This window comes from Lethenteron reissneri, chromosome 26 (assembly GCF_015708825.2).
Source record: "Lethenteron reissneri isolate LAM-NWPU_2019-01 chromosome 26, ASM1570882v1, whole genome shotgun sequence".
In the NCBI taxonomy this organism is placed as follows: domain Eukaryota; kingdom Metazoa; phylum Chordata; class Hyperoartia; order Petromyzontiformes; family Petromyzontidae; genus Lethenteron; species Lethenteron reissneri.
In genome coordinates, this window is record NC_083804.1 from 20439227 (window position 1) to 20460514 (window position 21288).

A 21288-nucleotide genomic window follows, 5' to 3' on the forward strand; every position below is an offset into this window, starting at 1 on the left:
AGGCCTCCTCACGGCACGTCGGTCACGTAGATTATTATCTGACCCTTACTTCGCCATGCTGGTCAATGCGGATTGGTGAAGGGGTTGTGGGTGTCCAAGGCCTACGGTGTTGTAGTACCGGCTCCGCAAATCGCCCTGACCACTCTCCTGGGGATTGTTTTGGCACGGGCCATATTTTGTGTGCTTATCGTCACCAGATGTCCACAAGGACAGGACGTACATTTCACTTCCTCGTCCTTAAGGCAAGCCGACCGTAATAGGTTACACACGAATGGCCGTGACGTCAAACTAACGGGGCGTATGCGACGTCGCGCGTTTCGGAAGAGTACCGAGCGAGCGGGGAATACATCCCCGCCGTCCAGTGGCGTTGGCCATGGCCAGGACTGGTTCGTCACGCGGTGCTTTACACCACTGCACAACGGCTACAACAAAGATAAAAATCGCCCGTATTGCCTAGCCAGACTGTCGGGGCAAGTGCTGTTGGCGAGCACCTATGAAGACAGCACAGCACACGAGGGGGGGGGGAAGGCAACACCACGCCTGGCCGCCTTTGTGTCCCCAGTGGTGATGTTTACATACCACACCAGATACTCATTTGAGGCTGAGTCTACCTAGAGGAGGCCCAGGACCGGTTCAGATAATCGTAACTGGTGTTGCCCATGAGCGGGAATCGAACTCGGGTTTCCGAGTTCTACCGCTCCCCACCATGAGCAGAAACACACACTCACAGAAGACACAAAGACAAAAATTCCCCATAAACCATTCACAGACTTTTAGGGTAAGTGCTGTTAGCGAAAACCTATGCAGGGCGGAACTATACACTAGGGGGTGGGCGGGCAGCAGTACGCCCGACCGCCTTTGTCTCCCCAGTGGCGGTGTTTACTACACCCCACATCAGGTACTCATTTGAGGCTGAGTCGACGTAGGGCCAGGGCTCCAGGACTGGTTCAAGCACAAAGACACACACAGATGACACAGCCGCCGCCGTTCACCTGCGCTCGTTGTCGTCGAGGTGTGAGAAAAGCACGTTCTTGGCGATGGCCTTGGACAGGGCCTGCATTGTCTTGTAGTCCTTGGGGATCACCTGGTGGCCGGAGAGGGGGGGGGGGCCGGGGGAGAGAGCACGGCAGACAAAATAAGGGGGCGAACACCCCTAAGTGAACGCTCGCCGTTGGAAAAAAACCACTGAAACCTTGCCCTCTGCAGGGACGTCGGGGGAGGGGGGGGCAGGGGCTGGGGGGGGACGTTGATTTCTGAATTTAAAGTTCACTCAACGCATTGATTCTCACGGGCAATTTTACGATTCGTAACATTTCTTTTTCAACCGAAACGATGATTGGGCGTGTTGAACGCTTCCTTCTTACACGTGACTGTTTTACTTTGTTTAGCTGTGCCGGGTGGCCGAGTGCCTTAAACGACACACTCACACACGCTTGCGCAGATTAATAGGCGGCATTAAAAAAAATATTCTGAATAACTGACTTCAGTTTTACAACAACAAACGCTCAAAGCCGCTATCTTCCGCCTCGTGATTTCATCATTTAGATCCCGGTCCACCTTCAATAACTGCACGAGGGACAGACATGAGTGGAGAAAATGGAACAAAAGCTGAAAAGTGTGCAAAGAAGCTTCGGAGAGGCACATTCTGCAATTCACGCTGACAGACGGGGAGAGGAGCGGCACGGAAAAGAGAGTATCCGCAAGTTATAGATGTCATGGATCGTGAGAGAAATCATCATGACCTTTAAGTCGGGTAAGAGGACATGTCACTCGGAGGGATGAGCGCTGGTCGAGACTAAAGATGGAATGGCAGCCAAAATAATGAAGGCGCATGCCCAAGAGTGAGGTCACATTGGGAACGAAGTGACGAGCTGAGCTCGTTTTGCATGAGCGAGATGGATTGCCACATCGCAAGACCGCGGGAGATGATGACAGCCTGGGGTTGCCTACATCCCGCAGTGGATATATCACGGATGACAACGATGATGATGGTGGTGATGAGCATAAAGATGTTATCACGTTGACGTGGTCATCAATCCTTCGTGGTCTCACCCACATCTCCCCCTCCCCTCCGCTTATCTCTCCTCGCCTTTCGTCCTTGTACCCAGCATGCCGAGCATTCCACTAACCTCGACCTTCTTATCGCACCTGCATTCGACCTCTCCTCCTCCGTGAAGTAGGGGCGGGGGGGAGGAGGGTTGCTCATTCTTCTCTGCCGCTCCTGTTGTTGGGAAATTCTCCCCTCGTGTTATCCGTGTCGCTGTGTCCCCTGATTAAAAGTCCTGCTCAAGGCCAACATTGCCCCCCCCCACCCCCCTCTTTGTTTGTGACCGACTGACTACCTGGAACTGGAATTAGAATCTTTATTTATAGTGGGAGGAATACAATCAGATATAAAACTCCTTTTTCACAGATGACCAGTAGGGGCGGGTCATAAAGTTACAACGTCAAACAATACAAAAACACGATAGGAGTGTAAAGTGTCTAAAAGGTGGACAAATCACTCAAATTAAATCATTAAACTTTATTTTATTTTACCAGGTAGAGCCCACTGAGCTAGTTAGCTTCTTTTTCAGAAGCCACCTGGCCATCACAGATGATAGCTCAACGAGGCTGGGATGATGAGCCTCATCGGATACCTTGAGAGAAAGTTGCCGCTTTAGTGAACTCATACAAATATTACCGAGGCAGTTAGACATAACAACACGTGTTTTTGTTGTTGTTGATGGTGAGGGAGGGGGTGGTTGTGTTTTGCCACTGTAGCCCCGTCACCTAGCCCCCCCCCCCCAGTCCTTGGCCCCCGGTGCGCACTCCACAGCGACGCCACTTGCCCAGACCACACATCTTCTCTACTTTGCACCGCTATCGTGTTGTCGTCTTGTTTGCCGTTGTAACTTGCTCACCCCCGTGCCCCGACTGGACATCTGTGTAAAACAGCTGCACAGCTCATCGGATTCCCCCGGGATGAATAATACAAGATTCTGATTCTGACGTACGAGACACTCGCCGCCTCCTCCTCTGTGCGCGGTTAGCCCCGCGTTCACACAGCAGAGGGCAGCACCTACCACTGGCACCCCACAACTCAGACTAACGCTCACCTTGCACACAGAGGGCAGCACCTGCCCATTCTGTCACACAACTCAGACTAACACTCACCTTGCACACAGAGGGCAGCACCTGCCCACGCGCCCCTCAACTCAGACTAACGCTCACCTTGCACACAGAGGGCAGCACCTGCCCACGTGCCCCTCAACTCAGACTAACGCTCACCTTGCACACAGAGGGCAGCACCTGCCCACGCGCCCCATAACTCAGACTAACGCTCACCTTGCCACAGAGGGCAGCACCTGCCCACGCGCCCCACAACTCAGACTAACGCTCACCTTGCCACAGAGGGCAGCACCTGCCCACGCGCCCCTCAACAAAGACTAACACTCACCTTGCACACAGAGGGCAGCGCCTGCCCACGCGCCCCACAACTCAGACTAACGCTCACCTTGCCACAGAGGGCAGCACCTGCCCACGCGCCCCACAACTCAGACTAACGCTCACCTTGCACACAGAGGGCAGCGCCTGCCCACGTGCCCCACAACTCAGACTAACACTCACCTTACCCACAGAGGGCAGCACCTGCCCACGCGCCCCACAACTCAGACTAACGCTCACCTTGCACACAGAGGGCAGCACCTGCCCACGTGCCCCACAACGCAGACTAACGCTCACCTTGCACACAGAGGACAGCACCTGCCCACGTGCCCCACAACGCAGACTAACGCTCACCTTGTCCACAGAGGGCAGCACCTGCCCACGTGCCCCTCAACTCAGACTAACGCTCACCTTGCACACAGAGGGCAGCACCTGCCCACGCGCCCCACAACTCAGACTAACACTCACCTTGCTCACAGAGGGCAGCGCCTGCCCACGCTGTCACACAACTCAGACTAACGCTCACCTTGCACACAGAGGGCAGCACCTGCCCACGCGCCCCACAACTCAGACTAACACTCACCTTGCACACAGAGGGCAGCACCTGCCCACGCTGTCACACAACTCAGACTAACGCTCACCTTGCACACAGAGGGCAGCACCTGCCCACGCTGTCACACAACTCAGACTAACACTCACCTTGCACACAGAGGGCAGCACCTGCCCACGTGCCCCACAACTCAGACTAACGCTCACCTTGTCCACAGAGGGCAGCACCTGCCCACGTGCCCCACAACTCAGACTAACGCTCACCTTGTCCACAGAGGGCAGCACCTGCCCACGTGCCCCTCAACTCAGACTAACGCTCACCTTGCACACAGAGGGCAGCACCTGCCCACGCGCCCCGCAACTCAGACTAACGCTCACCTTGTCCACAGAGGGCAGCACCTGCCCACGCTGTCCCACAACTCAGACTAACGCTCACCTTGCACACAGAGGGCAGCACCTGCCCACGCGCCCCACAACTCAGACTAACACTCACCTTGCACACAGAGGGCAGCACCTGCCCACGCGCCCCGCAACTCAGACTAACGCTCACCTTGTCCACAGAGGACAGCACCTGCCCACGTGCCCCACAACGCAGACTAACGCTCACCTTGTCCACAGAGGGCAGCACCTGCCCACGTGCCCCTCAACTCAGACTAACGCTCACCTTGCACACAGAGGGCAGCACCTGCCCACGCGCCCCACAACTCAGACTAACACTCACCTTGCTCACAGAGGGCAGCGCCTGCCCACGCTGTCACACAACTCAGACTAACGCTCACCTTGCACACAGAGGGCAGCACCTGCCCACGCGCCCCACAACTCAGACTAACACTCACCTTGCACACAGAGGGCAGCACCTGCCCACGCTGTCACACAACTCAGACTAACGCTCACCTTGCACACAGAGGGCAGCACCTGCCCACGCTGTCACACAACTCAGACTAACACTCACCTTGCACACAGAGGGCAGCACCTGCCCACGTGCCCCACAACTCAGACTAACGCTCACCTTGTCCACAGAGGGCAGCACCTGCCCACGTGCCCCACAACTCAGACTAACGCTCACCTTGTCCACAGAGGGCAGCACCTGCCCACGTGCCCCTCAACTCAGACTAACGCTCACCTTGCACACAGAGGGCAGCACCTGCCCACGCGCCCCGCAACTCAGACTAACGCTCACCTTGTCCACAGAGGGCAGCACCTGCCCACGCTGTCCCACAACTCAGACTAACGCTCACCTTGCACACAGAGGGCAGCACCTGCCCACGCGCCCCACAACTCAGACTAACACTCACCTTGCACACAGAGGGCAGCACCTGCCCACGCGCCCCACAACTCAGACTAACACTCACCTTGCACACAGAGGGCAGCACCTGCCGACGCGCCCCACAACTCAGACTAACACTCACCTTGCACACAGAGGGCAGCACCTGCCCACGTGCCCCTCAACTCAGACTAACGCTCACCTTGTCCCCAAAGGGCAGCACCTGCCCACGTGCCCCTCAACTCAGACTAATGCTCACCTTGTCCACAGAGGGCAGCACCTGCCCACGTGCCCCTCAACTCAGACTAACGCTCACCTTATCCACAGAGGGCAGCACCTGCCCACGTGCCCCTCAACTCAGACTAACACTCACCTTGTCCACAGAGGGCAGCACCTGCCCACGCGCCCCACAACTCAGACTAACACTCACCTTGCACACAGAAGGCAGCACCTGCCCACGCGCCCCACAACTCAGACTAACGCTCACCTTGCACACAGAGGGCAGCACCTGCCCACGTGCCCCACAACTCAGACTAACACTCACCTTGCACACAGAGGGCAGCACCTGCCCACGCGCCCCTCAACTCAGACTAACACTCACCTTGTCCACAGAGGGCAGCACCTGCCCACGCGCCCCACAACTCAGACTAACACTCACCTTGCACACAGAGGGCAGCGCCTGCCCACGTGCCCCACAACTCAGACTAACGCTCACTTTGCCACAGAGGGCAGCACCTGCCCACGCGCCCCACAACTCAGACTAACACTCACCTTGCCACAGAGGGCAGCACCTGCCCACGCGCCCCACAACTCAGACTAACGCTCACCTTGCACACAGAGGGCAGCACCTGCCCACGCGCCCCACAACTCAGACTAACGCTCACCTTGCTCACAGAGGGCAACACCTGCCCACGTGCCCCACAACTCAGACTAACACTCACTTTGCACACAGAGGGTATCACCTGCCCACGCATCACACAACTCAGACTAACGCTCACCTTGCACACAGAGGGCAGCACCTGCCCACGCGCCCCACAACTCAGTAACGCTCACGTTGCACACAGAGGGTATCACCTGGTCACGCGCCCTGCCAAGGAGAGTCATGCTCACTTTACCCACGTACCTCCTCCTGCGTGCAGTGACCTCTCTGGTGGACACAGTCGGGGGGGGGGTGGTAGCAGCACCTGCTCACTCACCCTGCCATGGAGAGTTACGCTCACCTTGCGCACATACGAGGCGGCGTCCTCCTCGGTGTAGACCTCGGCGCTCACCGCTCCGCGCCGCATCAGCCTCTGCACCACGGGGTTGGGAGGCGGAGGAGAGATCTCGTCCTCGCGCGAGTCCCACTGCGACGAGCCGCCTCTCTGCCGTGCCTCCTCCTGCCAAAGGTCAACACCACCACCACCGACGACGACGACGACAAATGACCGAGTTACGTTAGCTCGGTAACATTTCAATCGCAATTTATTTCAAACGTAGCTTCCAATCCTGGCTGTAGGGCATCGGCTGAGTCAGCCAATCGATCGTTCTGCTTGGGGATGGTGAACTGAGTACCACAAGGTGCTAGAGTGGCATGCGGAGTAAGAGAGGCCGAGCCAGAACGGTCGAGATGCTGGACTTTGAATCCGGATTTCAGCAGCCGTGATTAAAGCTAAAGTGTGTTGTATGTTGAATACGTATTTGATCTAGCTGGCCAGGATTGGCCAAAACTTAGCCCACTTATCACCCAGGCAACTGCAGATCACGGATTAAGTGTTTCTGACGTACCGTTAAACAATAACATATTTAAGAATCACAGCTAAGGGACAAACAACAGGGCATAGCGGCGTGATGCTCTCAGTCCGGTCACCAATGGCCATGCCAAAAATTAAAACGCGCATTAAATTTGTATCAGCACTCAATCGGGAAAAAATCCCAACTCTGAGAATTATAACAAAAGTGGGTTTGACTGCCTTGCAAAACAAAACCTTTCTCTACAAGAGCGTGTGGATAAAATGAACCCACTTAACTACTCGGGAAGTATGCTTTTGATACTTTCTTCTCACGGGATGTTACGATGCTGCGAGAGAGAGTTCCAAATGGAGCCGTGTCACGACGCTATGCCAAAATTCGGTCACAGTTCCTATGACCTGAACTGTTTCATTGCTTTTATGGCTTTATTTTGGTGATTTTCGAAAAGTTTTTTGGTTTGGCCATGTTTGTTTGTTGTAGTACAGAGTTAGACTGATGACCTTAATCTAAGTTGTCTTGTGGTTGTTGTTGTTTGACTTGCATCCCATTGGGATATTTGCACAGGGTTGGTGTACGGTGATTTTTCTGTAATATTTTGCTGTCTTTTCTTAGATTTTCTGTTTGCACATATTCACTTTAAGATGTTTTCTTGTTCATGTTTTTGTTTTTTGTTTTTTGCGGTTGCACCCGATTCAAGAGCCGAATGGCTCACAGGGCTATACCTAATAAATGAACTTTGAACTTTGAACACCAGCACAATGGGAAGCTAAAATCGTGGAAAATTGTCAACAAGCAATCAAAACAGACGCCACCTTGAGTCAATGGAAGTTACCGCTATCAAGGGGCCGTCCCCCCCATCCTCCTCCCACACAACGAATGTGGAATTTCCACTGCCGGCTTAATTCTCAGGGCTTGCGACAGGCACGACTAACGGCCCCCAATGGCACGATTGAGCTCGGGAAGAGGGAGCGGTTTTTGGCTTTGACCTGGTTGTGTTGGATGTGGAAAGGGAACTGGATTTCTCAGTGGGCTAACCCCGAGTCGGGTTCAATAAAGGGGGGCTCTGTGTGATGAACTGAAGGGGATCCCCCCCCTCCTCCCTACACCCCCCCCCCTCTTCCTACCCCCCCCCCCCCACCAATGTGGACAATCTGTGTGGGAGAGAGACCCCCCCCCCTCGGTGGCCTGTGACGTGCGCTTGAGCGTCAAATGACGCGTTTCGGAGCCATGGCAACACTGCAGGGTGGTGCGTAATGAGTAGGGGAGAGAAAAATACAAAGACAAAGCTCCCCCCTCCCGTATAGCCTGCACAGACTGTCGAGGGCAAGTGCTGTAAGCGAGTAGCACCGATGAAGGCCGGCACGACACTCGAGGTGGTGATAGGCGGCCAGCACCACGCCCGGCCGCCTTTGTCTCCCCATTGGCAATGTTTTTTTTTTTTACACCACACTAGGTACTCAATTGAGGCCGAGTCGACCTAGGGGAGGCCCAGCACCGGTGCAGATAATCGTCACCGGTGTTGGTGGCCGAGATTGCGGGAATCAAAGCCGCATTGCTGGGTTCGTAGCGCAGCGCGCTAACCGATACGCTACCGCTCCCCACGATACACACACACAATGACTCGTATGCGTACGTATGCAGGGACAGGCATATGTTAGACATATACTATATACAAATACACACATACGTATATCTGTAATATAAAAGCAAGTAAAATTAAATCAACGATAGACTGACACATACAAACCATATGCAGAGACGTACACACATCTGGTGCGGTGTGTAAACATCGCCACTGGGGAGACAAAGGCGGCCGGGCGTGGTGCTGGCCACCCACCCCCTCGTGTGCCACAGTGCCGGCCTTCATAGGTGCTACTCGCTAACAGCACTTGCCCCTGCAGTCTATTAAGGCTATAGGGGGATCTTTGTCTTTGATGCATGTATATATATACACAGTGATGCAAATACACACATTTATACACTGGGACGTAGCCACACACATATATACACAGACATATATATATATACATACACACTTATACGGTGTTCATATCAACTAGTATCTACCCACTGCTGGATGAAGGCTTCCCCTAGCCATTGCCATCTTATATTTTTTTTACGACAGCCATTGCACAAATTATTCGGAGTGAACGCGTCTATAAAGGCACGTACGAAGGATCGGGAATCAAACCCAGGTGGTGGCGGTCGTGTTTGGAGCTTTGTGAGCCAACACACTGCGTCCAATGCCTCGCCGAGTATGCACATCCACCGGCAATCACACGGAGGCACACACGCAGGTGGCACGCGTCCGGCAGACAGACAACCATCGCAGGCACAAGGACAAACGTACAACGCAATCACAGCCACGTGCACACCAACACAGACAAATATCCCCCTTACAGCCTCCACAAAATGTTGGGCCAAGTGCTGTTAGCGAGTAGCAACTATGAAGGCCGACAACAACACACACGAGGGGGGGGGGGTGGGTGGGTGTCCAGCACCAGGCCCGGTCGCCTTTGTATGCCAGTGGCGATTTCTACACACCGCAACAGGCACTCGTTTAAGCCGAACACACACACACACTGCCATGCACACACATTACTGTCACGTCTCAGCGCATGATCGTGGCTAAGGAACAGCCATGGTTCGTCTTGCAGACGAACAATCGTACACCAGCCAGCGGTTCCTCTCTCGTGCAAGAGAGATCTGGAAGGCACCTTAACAATGTAAAGACGACGCACTCGCAAATACGCAACACGGTGTGCGCAAAGATATCGTCGAGAAAGGACTTCGGGATATTACGCAGCCTGCAAAACATCCTCGCATCGCCAGTGGTCCTGGCGTGGTTGGTGCGGGCTGTGGTGCGAGGAGTGACATGAGAGCCAGCCAGCCCCTTCCAAATGTCCTCCCCTCTTCGTGCAGATCTGAACCTCGAGCGCATCTTCTCGCCAGAGGGCCCGGGTGCCGTTTCACCGCCTGTCCACTCCATAGCCACGCCACTGCCCCCTCGCTAAGTGTAAGTGCTCACCATAAAAAATAAAGTCAACCAATGTGATGGTTATCATCATCATCATCATGAGCCGTGGTCGATCAACTGTTGGGTGGTTTGTCTCACCGGGTTGCCACCTCTCACGATTCTGCAATGTTAACAATGTGACCAGCACCTGTACGTGAAATTGATGTCACTGCTCCATCTCCTAGTTTACTCTCTCTCTCTTTCTCCTTGGACGCGTTTGAATTATTTACCCGGGTCACATATCTTGAAAATCAGCACATCCTGGTCTCTCTTGAGTTCTCACCTCTGGTTAAACAGAATGAGCTAGATTACCCTGTTAAACTATTCCCTGATCCACATGTTCCTCTTGCTGTCTCAATGTAATCCCACGCGTGAACCGAGGTTAGGTACGAGAAGAGATGCAATACCTTAGATCCCTGCTCCCTAAACCCACCCTTCCATCTGACATTCCTTACCAAAAAGTCACGCTTAAATGTGCAGACCTGAAGCAGCCATATAAGTGCATGACTGCTTTGGAATGAGAAGTTCCATAAAGTAGTCCTCCAGTCTAAATAAAGATTCTGATTATACATAAGTAATTGCGTAACCATTTAAAAGTCATTTGTCAATCTACTGCTGGATGATGTCCTACCAACTCTGCGTGAGTCGCTATACTTCACCACTCTGGCCATCGCGGGATTCATGAAGTGACAATGCAGAAGCAGTTCAGGTACTTCTGGTCGCTGGCTCAATGCCGCACCGTGCTAACCGTTGCGCCACCGCTCCACACTCCCATGCACTATACTGTGCTGCAAAACAATGCACTGCATGGAAGTGAGGGGGGTCTGAACTGTGAAGTTTCATGGCTCACGTCAAATATACCGTACGCTGTAATGGACATCCGTGAAAAGGAGCTTTATACAGTGATGGAAAAAAGTATTTGATCCCCTGCTGATTTTGTACGTTTGCCCAATGACAAACAAATGATCAGTCTATAATTTTAATGGTAGATTTATTTGAACAGTGAGAGACAGAATAACAACAACAAAAATCCAGAAAAACGCATGTCAAAAATGTTATAAATTGATTTGCATTTTAATGAGAAAAATGCGTTTTTCTGGATTGTTTTTGTTGCTATTCTGTCTCTCACTGTTCAAATAAACCTACCATTAAAATTATAGACTGATCATTTCTTTGTCAGTGGGCAAGCGTACAAAATCAGCAGGGCATCAAATACTTTTTTCCCTCACTGTAGCTCATCGGATTCCTCCAGTATAAATAAAGATTCTGATTCAGACACAAGGTACAGGTGCAGCCCTGCAATTACTTGCTGATGGAAGGGCCTACACTTCAGAGTGAGCTCTAGAGAAACCTTCGGTCACAAAATAACGCGAGCGACGACTGATATATGAAACGATCCGATTGACAAAAAAATAAAAAGATCTCCCTATAGTCTTAACAAACTGTTAGGCCAAGTGCTGTTAGCGAGCAGCACCTATGAAGGCCAGAACGACACACAAGGGGGTAGGTGGCCAGCACCACGCCGGGCCGCCTTTGTCTACCTAGTGGCGATGTTTACACACACCGCACCAGATACTCATTTGAGGCTGAGTCGACCTAGGGGAGGCCCAAGATCGGTTCAGATAGTCGTCACCGGTTGTTGGTTGGCCCTTCACCTGGGAATCGAACTCGGGTGGCCGGGTTCTTAGCGCAGTGCGCTAACCGCTACGCCACCGCTCCCTTTCGACAACCACCCACACCACCAACCCACGCTGTGAAGTATGGTCAATACGATTCCCACGGCTCACACGGCATGTTGAGGCATTCATCCAGCAGTGGGTTCACATGGGGCTGTAAATCAGCCACTTTGTTATCGCCAACATGCGCGATTAGTCGTGCCCATACATTCACCTACTGACATGTATACGTGTACGTATCTGTTGTATACTGTCATGTGCTGTACACTACACAGGCGGTATACACACCAGACCGTACACTCCGCGCACACCATCGATACCTTAGCTATTAAGATTATATTATCTATGACGATACACACCCCACATAAATACTGTATACTCCTTCATAGGCATCATGCCAAACACACCACACACGTACACGGCACACCATCCGTACACTTAACTATTAACACTCATAAATACACCACACATAAATACACACACACCACACACGTAGACAGCACACCATTCACTTCACACACCACTCACACCACACCACTCACACCACGTAAATACTACACGCATCACACCCATTAACACACCCATTAACACATACACACCAAGCCTTCCTTACTCTGCACACAAACACCAATGATGGCAAACACCCACCCCCGTGTATGGACTACGCACATGCACACTCGCCACTCCACATACACCAATAACATTCAACATATGATGACGCTCTACCACTCATATGCACACGCATGTACATACAATGCTTAAGTCATAGACTTCACGATTGCATACTTTGTTATCATGTTATATACTACTAGATTATATGCCCGTCCTAGGACGCAAGCTGTAATATTTACGAAAATTTTGAGCAGAGTATAATTGTATCTTGTGTAAATTTAATGGCAGTGAATCTTGCACAAAAGTATGTCAAACACGTCACTGCAGTTCACTGTAGCGCTGTATTAATGGCAGTGAATCTGGCACCAAACGATGTCATCAAACACCTAACTTCATGTCACTGTAGCACTGTATATAACTGACCTTTAATTTGTTTAAATTCACTGCTCTGATACTTTATTCTGTTCTGCTTTCGGTCGCTGGGGTTGAAATAAATTGGAAATCGATACAATACCTGGAAAATCACCGAGGAATGTCTATTTTAGCATAATGTAGAAGCATAAATTAGACTTACCTTTTGTCTCAAGTGCTGAAGAAATAAATCAAGACACCAAATCCACTTTGTTGCTGCGTATAATTATTTATTAAAATAACTTTCAATAAAGAAACGTGAAACTGAACGCGAATTTGCGAAAAAAAAATATTTCTGCTCCACCTTCTGCGTGAGTGTAAAAATCTACCTGCTCATGTATATTAATGAGGAGGTGCGGCATGTGTAGTGACGTCACGCGCGTTACACACAAACATACATTCTTGGCTCATTATAGTAGTGATACTCTCTCTTTCGGTAAAGTTACGTAGATAAATAGTAGTAATGCCGCGGAAAGACGCATGTTCTGTTTGCCATAATGATGCTGCTGGTAGTGATGACGATGATGATGACGGGGGTAAAGGTTGCTGTTGTTAAAAATGACCATGATGGTTTAGGACACACAGGGTTGTATGGACACCTTTGCTGATTATATTAATTATGATGATGATGCGCGGTGATGCGCGATGATTGTGCTGCTGCTAATGATTATTACGACGCTGAAGCTGCTGCTGATGTTTTTTGTGCTGCTGCTTACGACGATGATGATGTTATTAATATCCCTACTCATGAGACCGGATTCGTAGATGCATTCCTGTGTGTAAAATATGTCCGTATGTTTGTGTAGGTATATTTATGTATAGAATTATATGTAGACATGTTTACTGTACATGTATCTGTGGCCGACTAAAATGATGGATGATGGTGGTGCATGTGTATGCATGCATGTGTTGATGGATGTGTTAATTACTCATCACACACACACACTGATAAATATCACATGACATACCCAAAACAATGACAAAGATCCCCCGTATAGCCTCAACAGACTCTTGGGGCAAGTGCTGTTAGCGAGCACCTGTGAAGGCCGGCACTGTGGCACACGAGGGGGTGGGTGGCAAGCACCACGCCCGGCCGCATTTGTCTCCCTAGTGGCGGTGATTGGACACCATGCACCAAGTGCTCATTTGAGGCTGAGTCGATGGTGGTGCATGTGTATGCATGCATGTGTTGATGGATATGTGAATTTCTCATCACACACACACTGATAAATATCACGCGACATACCCATAACACGCATAACACTTCACACACACACATCACACACCCATCAGCAATAAAATACACCCCAAACACTACCCATTAAATCGTTTGACCCATAGCACTAAACAAAATGATATCACACATACCCATCACGAACAACACACCCATCCCACAAACATGCGTCATCCGCTCCTCATTACCCACCCCAAACGCAGACACTAAACACAACCCCATCCGCACTCACCACACCACACACACCACACCACACACCCATCAATCCAATCGTACTCATCACAAACACATCACTCACCTATGACACCCATCACATCGCACACTGCCCACCCACACCCCTCTCATGGACACACTGATATCACCCATCACACACCGGTCACACTCACCTATGACAAAGACAAAGATCCCCCGTGTAGCTTTAACACATTTATTGGGGCAAGAGCTGTTAGCGAGCACCTATGAAGACCGGCACGGCGCACGAGGAGGTGGGTGGCCAGCACCACGCCCAGCCGCCTTTGTCTTCCTACACACCGCACCAGGTACTCATTGAGGCTGAGTCGACCTAGCAGATGTCCGGGACCGTTTCGTGAGCGGGAATCGAACTCAGGTGTCCGGGTTCGTAACCTCCCCACTGACATATGACACCCATAACCTACACACATCTACACACACCACACGCCCATCATATCACACATCTATCACACCCCACATCGTTCATCACATCACAACACCAACCACATTACACACCCATCATTGTCCTATGGCACCCAACACATCACACAACGTACCCATCACACACCCATCACTGTCCTATGTCACCCATCAACATCACTCTCACCTATGACACCCACTACAACACTCACCCATCATGATATAACCCCCATCTCGTTACACACCTATCACTCACCTATCACCCAGCAACCATCATCACTCATCTCAAAGCCCATATAGATTTAACAGATTGTTAAGGCAAGCGCTGTTAGCGAGCACCTAATGAAAGCCAATACGGGGGGGGGGGCGGGTGGCCATAACCACGCTCGGCCGCCTTTGTCTCCCCAGTGCTGACGCTTACACACCGGAATCATCTAAGGCTGAGTCGACCTAGCGGAGGCCCGGGGACCGGCTCAGACACAATATTGGTAACCGATGTTGTGTGGCCAAGGGTTCGATGTCAGCGCGAGTGCGTGCGCTAACCACTTGCGCCACCGCTCCCCCGTCACCACCACTCACCAGTCATCTCGCACACAAAGACAAACATCTCCCCGCGTTAGCGAGCAGCACCTACGAAGGCCGGAACGGCACACGAGGGGGTGGGTGGGTGGGTGGGTGGCCAGCACCACGCCCGGCCGCCTTTGTCTCCCCCAGTGGCGACGTTTACTGCACACCGCACCAGGTACTCGTTTGAGGCCGAGTCGACCTAGGGGACGCCCAGGACCGGTTCAGATAATCGTCATTGGTGTTGGCCGTGAGCGGGAATCGAACCCGGGTCACCAGGTTCGTAGCGCAGCGCGCTAACCGCTACACTACCGCCCCCCACAATATACACACACATCATGTTGTGTGGCCAACGGTTCCATGTCAGCACATGTGTCATCAGCACATGTGTGTCATCAGCACATACATACACACATACATACACACATACATACACACACATACACACATACACATACGCACACGCACACACATACGCACACGTTCATATACACACACGTACATACACACACACGTACATACACACACACATACACACACACATACACACACATACACACGCATACACACACACACATACACACACATACACACACACGCACCTTATCGAGTTTCTCGAAGTACTCCTTGAGGAAGCGGAGCGGCCGTTCAGGTTTGGCGATGCACATGGTCACGATGCAGTCCTTGAGCATCTGCTGCACGCGATGCTTCTGCACGTACGCCTCGCACTCGCGCAGGGCTTGCTCCTCCGCAGAGAGGATGGAGGAGGCCATTTGTGTGATCAGCTCCTCTCTCTATATCTCCCCTCTCTCTCTCTATCACTCACTCACACTCACCACCAACACTCTCCTCTCTCTCTATCACTCACTCACACTCACCAACACTCGCTCACTCTAACCCCTACTCTCGGCTCTCTCGTGCACCCCCCCTCGCCTCCTTGTGTAATCTTTGTGTCGATGTGCGTATGTCGATGTGTATGTCACCTACGTGTCTGTCTTACGTGTGTCAGGATGTATGTTTCTATTGTATGGATGGTTGTGTGTGTGTGTGTATATATCAGTGCGCCGTTAGCGAGCGCCTATTATTCATACAGTCTCTAAGGATATTTAGTGTATTGTTCTTTGTCAGTGTGCCTGTCTGTTGTATGTCTATGTCAGTACGTCTTGTGTGCGTGATGGTCACCAGCGCGCTGTGTATCCGTGCGTCTCTTGATTGACAGCGTCCACTCACGTATCTCGATCTCCCCCAATCCCGAGCCGCCTTTGTATCGCTCCTGTATACTGTCAGTGTACAATATATCTCTGTGCGTGTATACACACATGCAGGTATTGTCCCTGTGGTCTGTTTCTCCCCCTCGTCTCGATCTCCTCCTCCGCGTATTCTCTCCGCTGTGTTCTATAAATCACTCCCGTCTCCACCACGTGCACGCCGGTGTGTGTCTGTCCGTATTTGTGTGTCTCTCTCTCGCTCCGTCACGCTGTGTGTCTCCGTCTCTCTCTCTCTCCTGCTCCCTCCTCTCTCTCCCCCCGATCTCTTCCCGATCTCTTCCCCACTCCTCTCCCTTCGTCCGCGTGTCGCTCCCTCGTTCCGCCGCTGTGTGTCTCCGTCTCTCTCTCTCCTGCTCTCTCTCTCTCTCCGCTCTCTCCCCGATCTCTCTCCGCTCTCTTCCTCTCCCTTCGTCCGCGTGTCGCTCCCTCGCTCCGCCCGTGACGCACTCTCTGCACACACGCGCACTGTAGCTGGAACTGTAAGTCGGAATAATGATGCGAGGGAGCTCGTGATGATGGGGAGGGTGACGCACGCACGCACAAAGACAAAGATCCCCCGTGTAGCCTTCACAGAGTGGAGGGGCAAGTGCTGTTAGCGAGCACCTATGAAGGTCGGAACGGTGCACGATGGGGTGGGTGGTGGGTGACCAGCGCCACGCCCGACCGCCTTTGTCTCCCTAGTGGCGATGTTTACACAGCGCACAAGGTACTCATTTGAGGCTGAGTCGACCTAGGGGAGGCCCGGGACCGGTTCAGATAAACGTCACTGGTGTTGGCCGTGAGCGGGTATCGAATCCGTGTCGCCGGGTTCGTAGCGCAGCGCACTAACCGCTACACCACCGCTCCCCACTACGCACATACACACACACTCATATACACACATACGCACTCGGTTACATACACAATCACACACGCAGTTATACACACACAATTATACGCAATGACATACACACTCAACTACATACACACAATCCCATACACCGTTACATACACAATTACACACACACTCGGATACATACACAATCACATACACACTCAGTTACATACACACAATTACACACAATCGCATCCACACTAATTTACATACACGCAGCACACAATTGTACACGATAACATACACACACCGTTACATGCACGCACGCAATTACACACAATCACATACACCGTTACATACACAATTACACACACCTCGGATACATACACAATCACATACACACTCAGTTAAATACTGTTCACACACAATCATGCGCACACAAACACAATCACACACACAACCGCAGTTACGCCACATTTATACACACACACAAACAAAATTTACATCCGAAGACAATTAATTATATATTGTATAAACGACCACAAGTACATACACACAATAGTAAACACACACACACACACTCCAATTCAGTGCGGTATATCGAAGTCAGAGCAAGCCTCCCGTACATCACGTGACTTGTGTGGCCACGCCCACTCTGAACCCCTCCCTCCGCCCCCTACGAAAACAGACGCTGCTGCCTTCCCCCCCCCCGTGGAGCAGCGATGATGCTCTTAATGCAGCCTCTCCCTCCGCATCCTCATCTCTCCTGACCTTTGCTCCAGTGTCCTCCGTTCCCTTTTCCATCATGTTATTGTTTCCCCCACTCTTTTCTCTTTCTCTCCATGCACTATAACCTTGACTCTGCTCCTCTTCCCGCGGTGCTCCATGGGTAAATGTTAGCTAGTATACATAGTACACGCACAATGATGTACACGTGCGCAAGGTAATTCACACGCATACACGTATAGGGGTTATTACGGGAGAAACGGCGGACGAGAAACACAGGGGTGTCTGGACTCGCACACACGGGTGGCCACACCGACGTCCGCATCCGTTATCCCCCATGACCCCGCCCCTCTGAGGGGGTCTCTATAAAAGGCGGGGTGCCAGAGAGCTCGAGGCAGATCGACACGAAGCTGACCAGTGAAGACTGAAGACTCGGAGATTAGGCCCTGGGACTCCCCTGTCTCGCTGCCCTTGTCAGGGCCGAGCTGGGTAAGCCAGCGGCGCGGCCCAAGAGCTCCCGGACCTCTGCCCTTGTGAGGGCAAGGCCGGCTTAGCTGGTGCCGAGATTTGTGCTTACCAGGGCCAGATCAGACAGCATCCCGTAGCCCATTAGAGGAGGACTGGGGAACAGGACAGAGGGCTTAGTACTAGGGTGGGTTCCCCCATAGTACGGGTGAAGGGGCCGTTACCCCTTCAACTATTGTGTCTGTCCCTGAGTTAATAAAAAGAGTGTGCCTCAACTCCGACCTCGTCTCCTCGAACTCACTACACACGTACACAGTAAAGATATCCCCCGTATACACAAAGCAAAGGCAAATATCCCCCTATAGCCTTAACAGATTGTTGGGGCAAGTGCTGTTAGCGAGCACCTATGAAGGCCGGCACGACACACGAGGGGGTCGGTGGCCAACACCGCGCCCGGTCGCCTTTGTCTCCCTCGTGGCGATGTTTACACACCACACCAGATACTTATTTGAGGCTGACTCGACCTAACAGAGGCCCAGAACCGGTTCATATAATCGTCACTGGTGTTGGCTGTGAGCGGGCATCGAACTCGGGTGGTCAAGTTCGTAGTATAGCGCGTTAACAGCTACACTACCGCTCCCCATGGTAATAAACACGCATATACGTACACAGTAAAGATACCCCCCTATACCCAGTGCACACACATGCAATTATAAACAGTACCGTACATATAACACGTACACATACATAGTACACACGCACAAACACACAGAAAAACTCAACACATTCGTCAATATCATTGCCCTAAACGGGAACAAATGTAATAAGCGACGTTTCGGGCAACGACTTTTCGTCATAGCAGAGAAAGAGAGGCCAAAAAGTTCGAGTGGATAACATTTGGGAGACTGCATTCACTACCTGATATAAAAAAAAACACATTCCTGCGGAGGGTTGCTCGGTCAATGGCCAGGGTCAACGGCGGCGTGGTGTATTCCGCAAATATGCCCGACTGTGAGGGCGGGCACAAGCCGGCGTGAGTAGGTTAAACGTTGAGTTTTATAAGGGCACCATGGGGTGACCAGCCCCTCCCCACCCAGCCCCACCCCTCCCACCCCCCACCCAGCCCCTCCCTGCACGACGGACACAATAATCCCCTGTGGGCTGGTGTAACCAGGAGGTTCCTACCAGAACAAGTGAATTATTGAATTGGCACATCTGCCCAAACATGAGATATTAAGCAACGGACAACCCTTGAAAATACAAAAATGTACACATGCAGTAAATCTTATCACGTCTAAAATGACACGGGAGAAATACTGATTGGGGGTTCCAAAGCACAGTTGGTGTTATCGATGAGCCAGCCCCCCCGTGATCAGCAGAGATGAGAGGGCTCAATCACGAACCTTGAACTTCAATGAGAACGCCCTCCTCACACACACATACTCAAGGCTCCAGTCTCCGTTTGTTGATCATCACGGTGTATATTTTCAAAGTGTTTTTTTGTTTACCGAACATTGTTTGTTCAGCCTGCGTGGAGTCCTCTACTTACCGGCGATGTGACGGAAACGTGAGGATTCGGGATTTCGATTCGATTCAATGATCTAATGCAGTAGGTTCGTCGTCTTTGTCTCGTCTCGTTTGTATTGTTTCTTGTGTATTCTCTTCTACCTCTGCTCTGTGTATGAATGTTGTTCAGTGGGCCTCAAATGGTCAAATAAAACATAATTTGAAATAAGTATTTATGTTGAACTTATTTCGCACCTTACGTAGCCAAACGTGCTCATCGGAGATGCGGGGAAGGTCAACAAACTCAACACAAAAGCAACAGCTTAGTTAACAGCTTAGTTCGAGAGTAAGAAATGTCACACAAGCATACAGTATGATAATATGCTCACGAGGATGTATTTTCACCAGCCATTGGTTACTTGAGCCACGTTTTCAAGGGGCCACTTGATAAAAGTACATAACCCTACCGTGACACCACGGGCTTATTAGAAGATAATATTTCAGCTATGATGCCACCGATGTGTAGTGGCTATCAGACTGGACTTACAATCCAAAGTTCACCGGTTTCGACCTCCCGGCGCGGCAGATTAAATAGTGGGCACGTTTATGCCCCGGTCCAGCAAGCAGTATAAATGGAGTAAAGTGTGGGGACGCTCCGATCTTCCAAGACGCCTGGCCATCGTGGGTGAGTAGGTCAAAGTATCATCCAGATGGGCTCTCTAGAGCTCCCTGAAGTGGACGCCCTACTATCAAAAACAATTTTTTTTAGAATTGATTTTGTGTTTAGTTTGTTGTCCTTCTCCCGCGCCCCCGATTAGCACCGTTGGCTACGTACGGTGCAAAAGAAGTTGAACATACAGTACATACATCAGCAGTCGTATTAGCAAGCTAAACCCCTGTATTTGATATATGCTAGTGGGGAGTTTCACAAGAAATGCCAACATTTACCCCCCCCGCAAAAAAACCATCACGGAGTCTCAAGGCTGATTTTCAAGAGGGTTTTGTCACCTTGGGAAATTTAAACAATGCCATTGCCGAGAGTCTAGTTCGGCTCGAGACGAAACCGGGGTGCCTGGGAGAAAACCCCACCACGCATCCGAAGGGAGGGTGACGCTCAACGCTCCGCACAGGTGGATTCAATAGTACAGCTCCATCAGTACTGCCATATCTGGGCCACCTTAATGCCTACAACAACCTGGTAAGCCGAGATGGTCACCCATCCAAGCACTAGCTAGGCTGAGTTTTGCTTTGCTTTGATGCAGGCGGATTTTATTGTTGGTAGATGTTAGCGTTCTTACTGGTAGGAACCTCCTGGTTACACCAGCCCACAGGGGATTATTCTGTCCGTCCGTCGTGCAGGGAGGGGCTGGGTGGG

The 21288-nt window shown here is 51.5% G+C and overlaps 1 protein-coding gene across 2 annotated transcripts in view; it reads right to left on the bottom strand.

Moving 5' to 3' along the window:
- The window catches only part of LOC133347837 (cAMP-dependent protein kinase type I-beta regulatory subunit-like), an 89665-nt gene extending 72844 nt beyond the window's left edge, over window positions 1-16821 (bottom strand). Inside the window, exons 1-4 of one of the 2 annotated variants that reach the window (XM_061560496.1) lie at window positions 15980-16821; window positions 15737-15933; window positions 6460-6618; window positions 993-1084 (exon numbers count right to left, since the gene is read on the bottom strand). In XM_061560496.1, the coding sequence (XP_061416480.1) occupies window positions 993-1084; window positions 6460-6618; window positions 15737-15907 (422 nt within the window). In that variant the 5' untranslated portion in view covers window positions 15908-15933; window positions 15980-16821. Of the gene's footprint in view, window positions 1-992; window positions 1085-6459; window positions 6619-15736 lie in introns of both variants that reach the window. The other variant, XM_061560495.1, reaches the window with a different exon arrangement.
- Between the last annotated feature and the right edge of the window lie 4467 nt (window positions 16822-21288).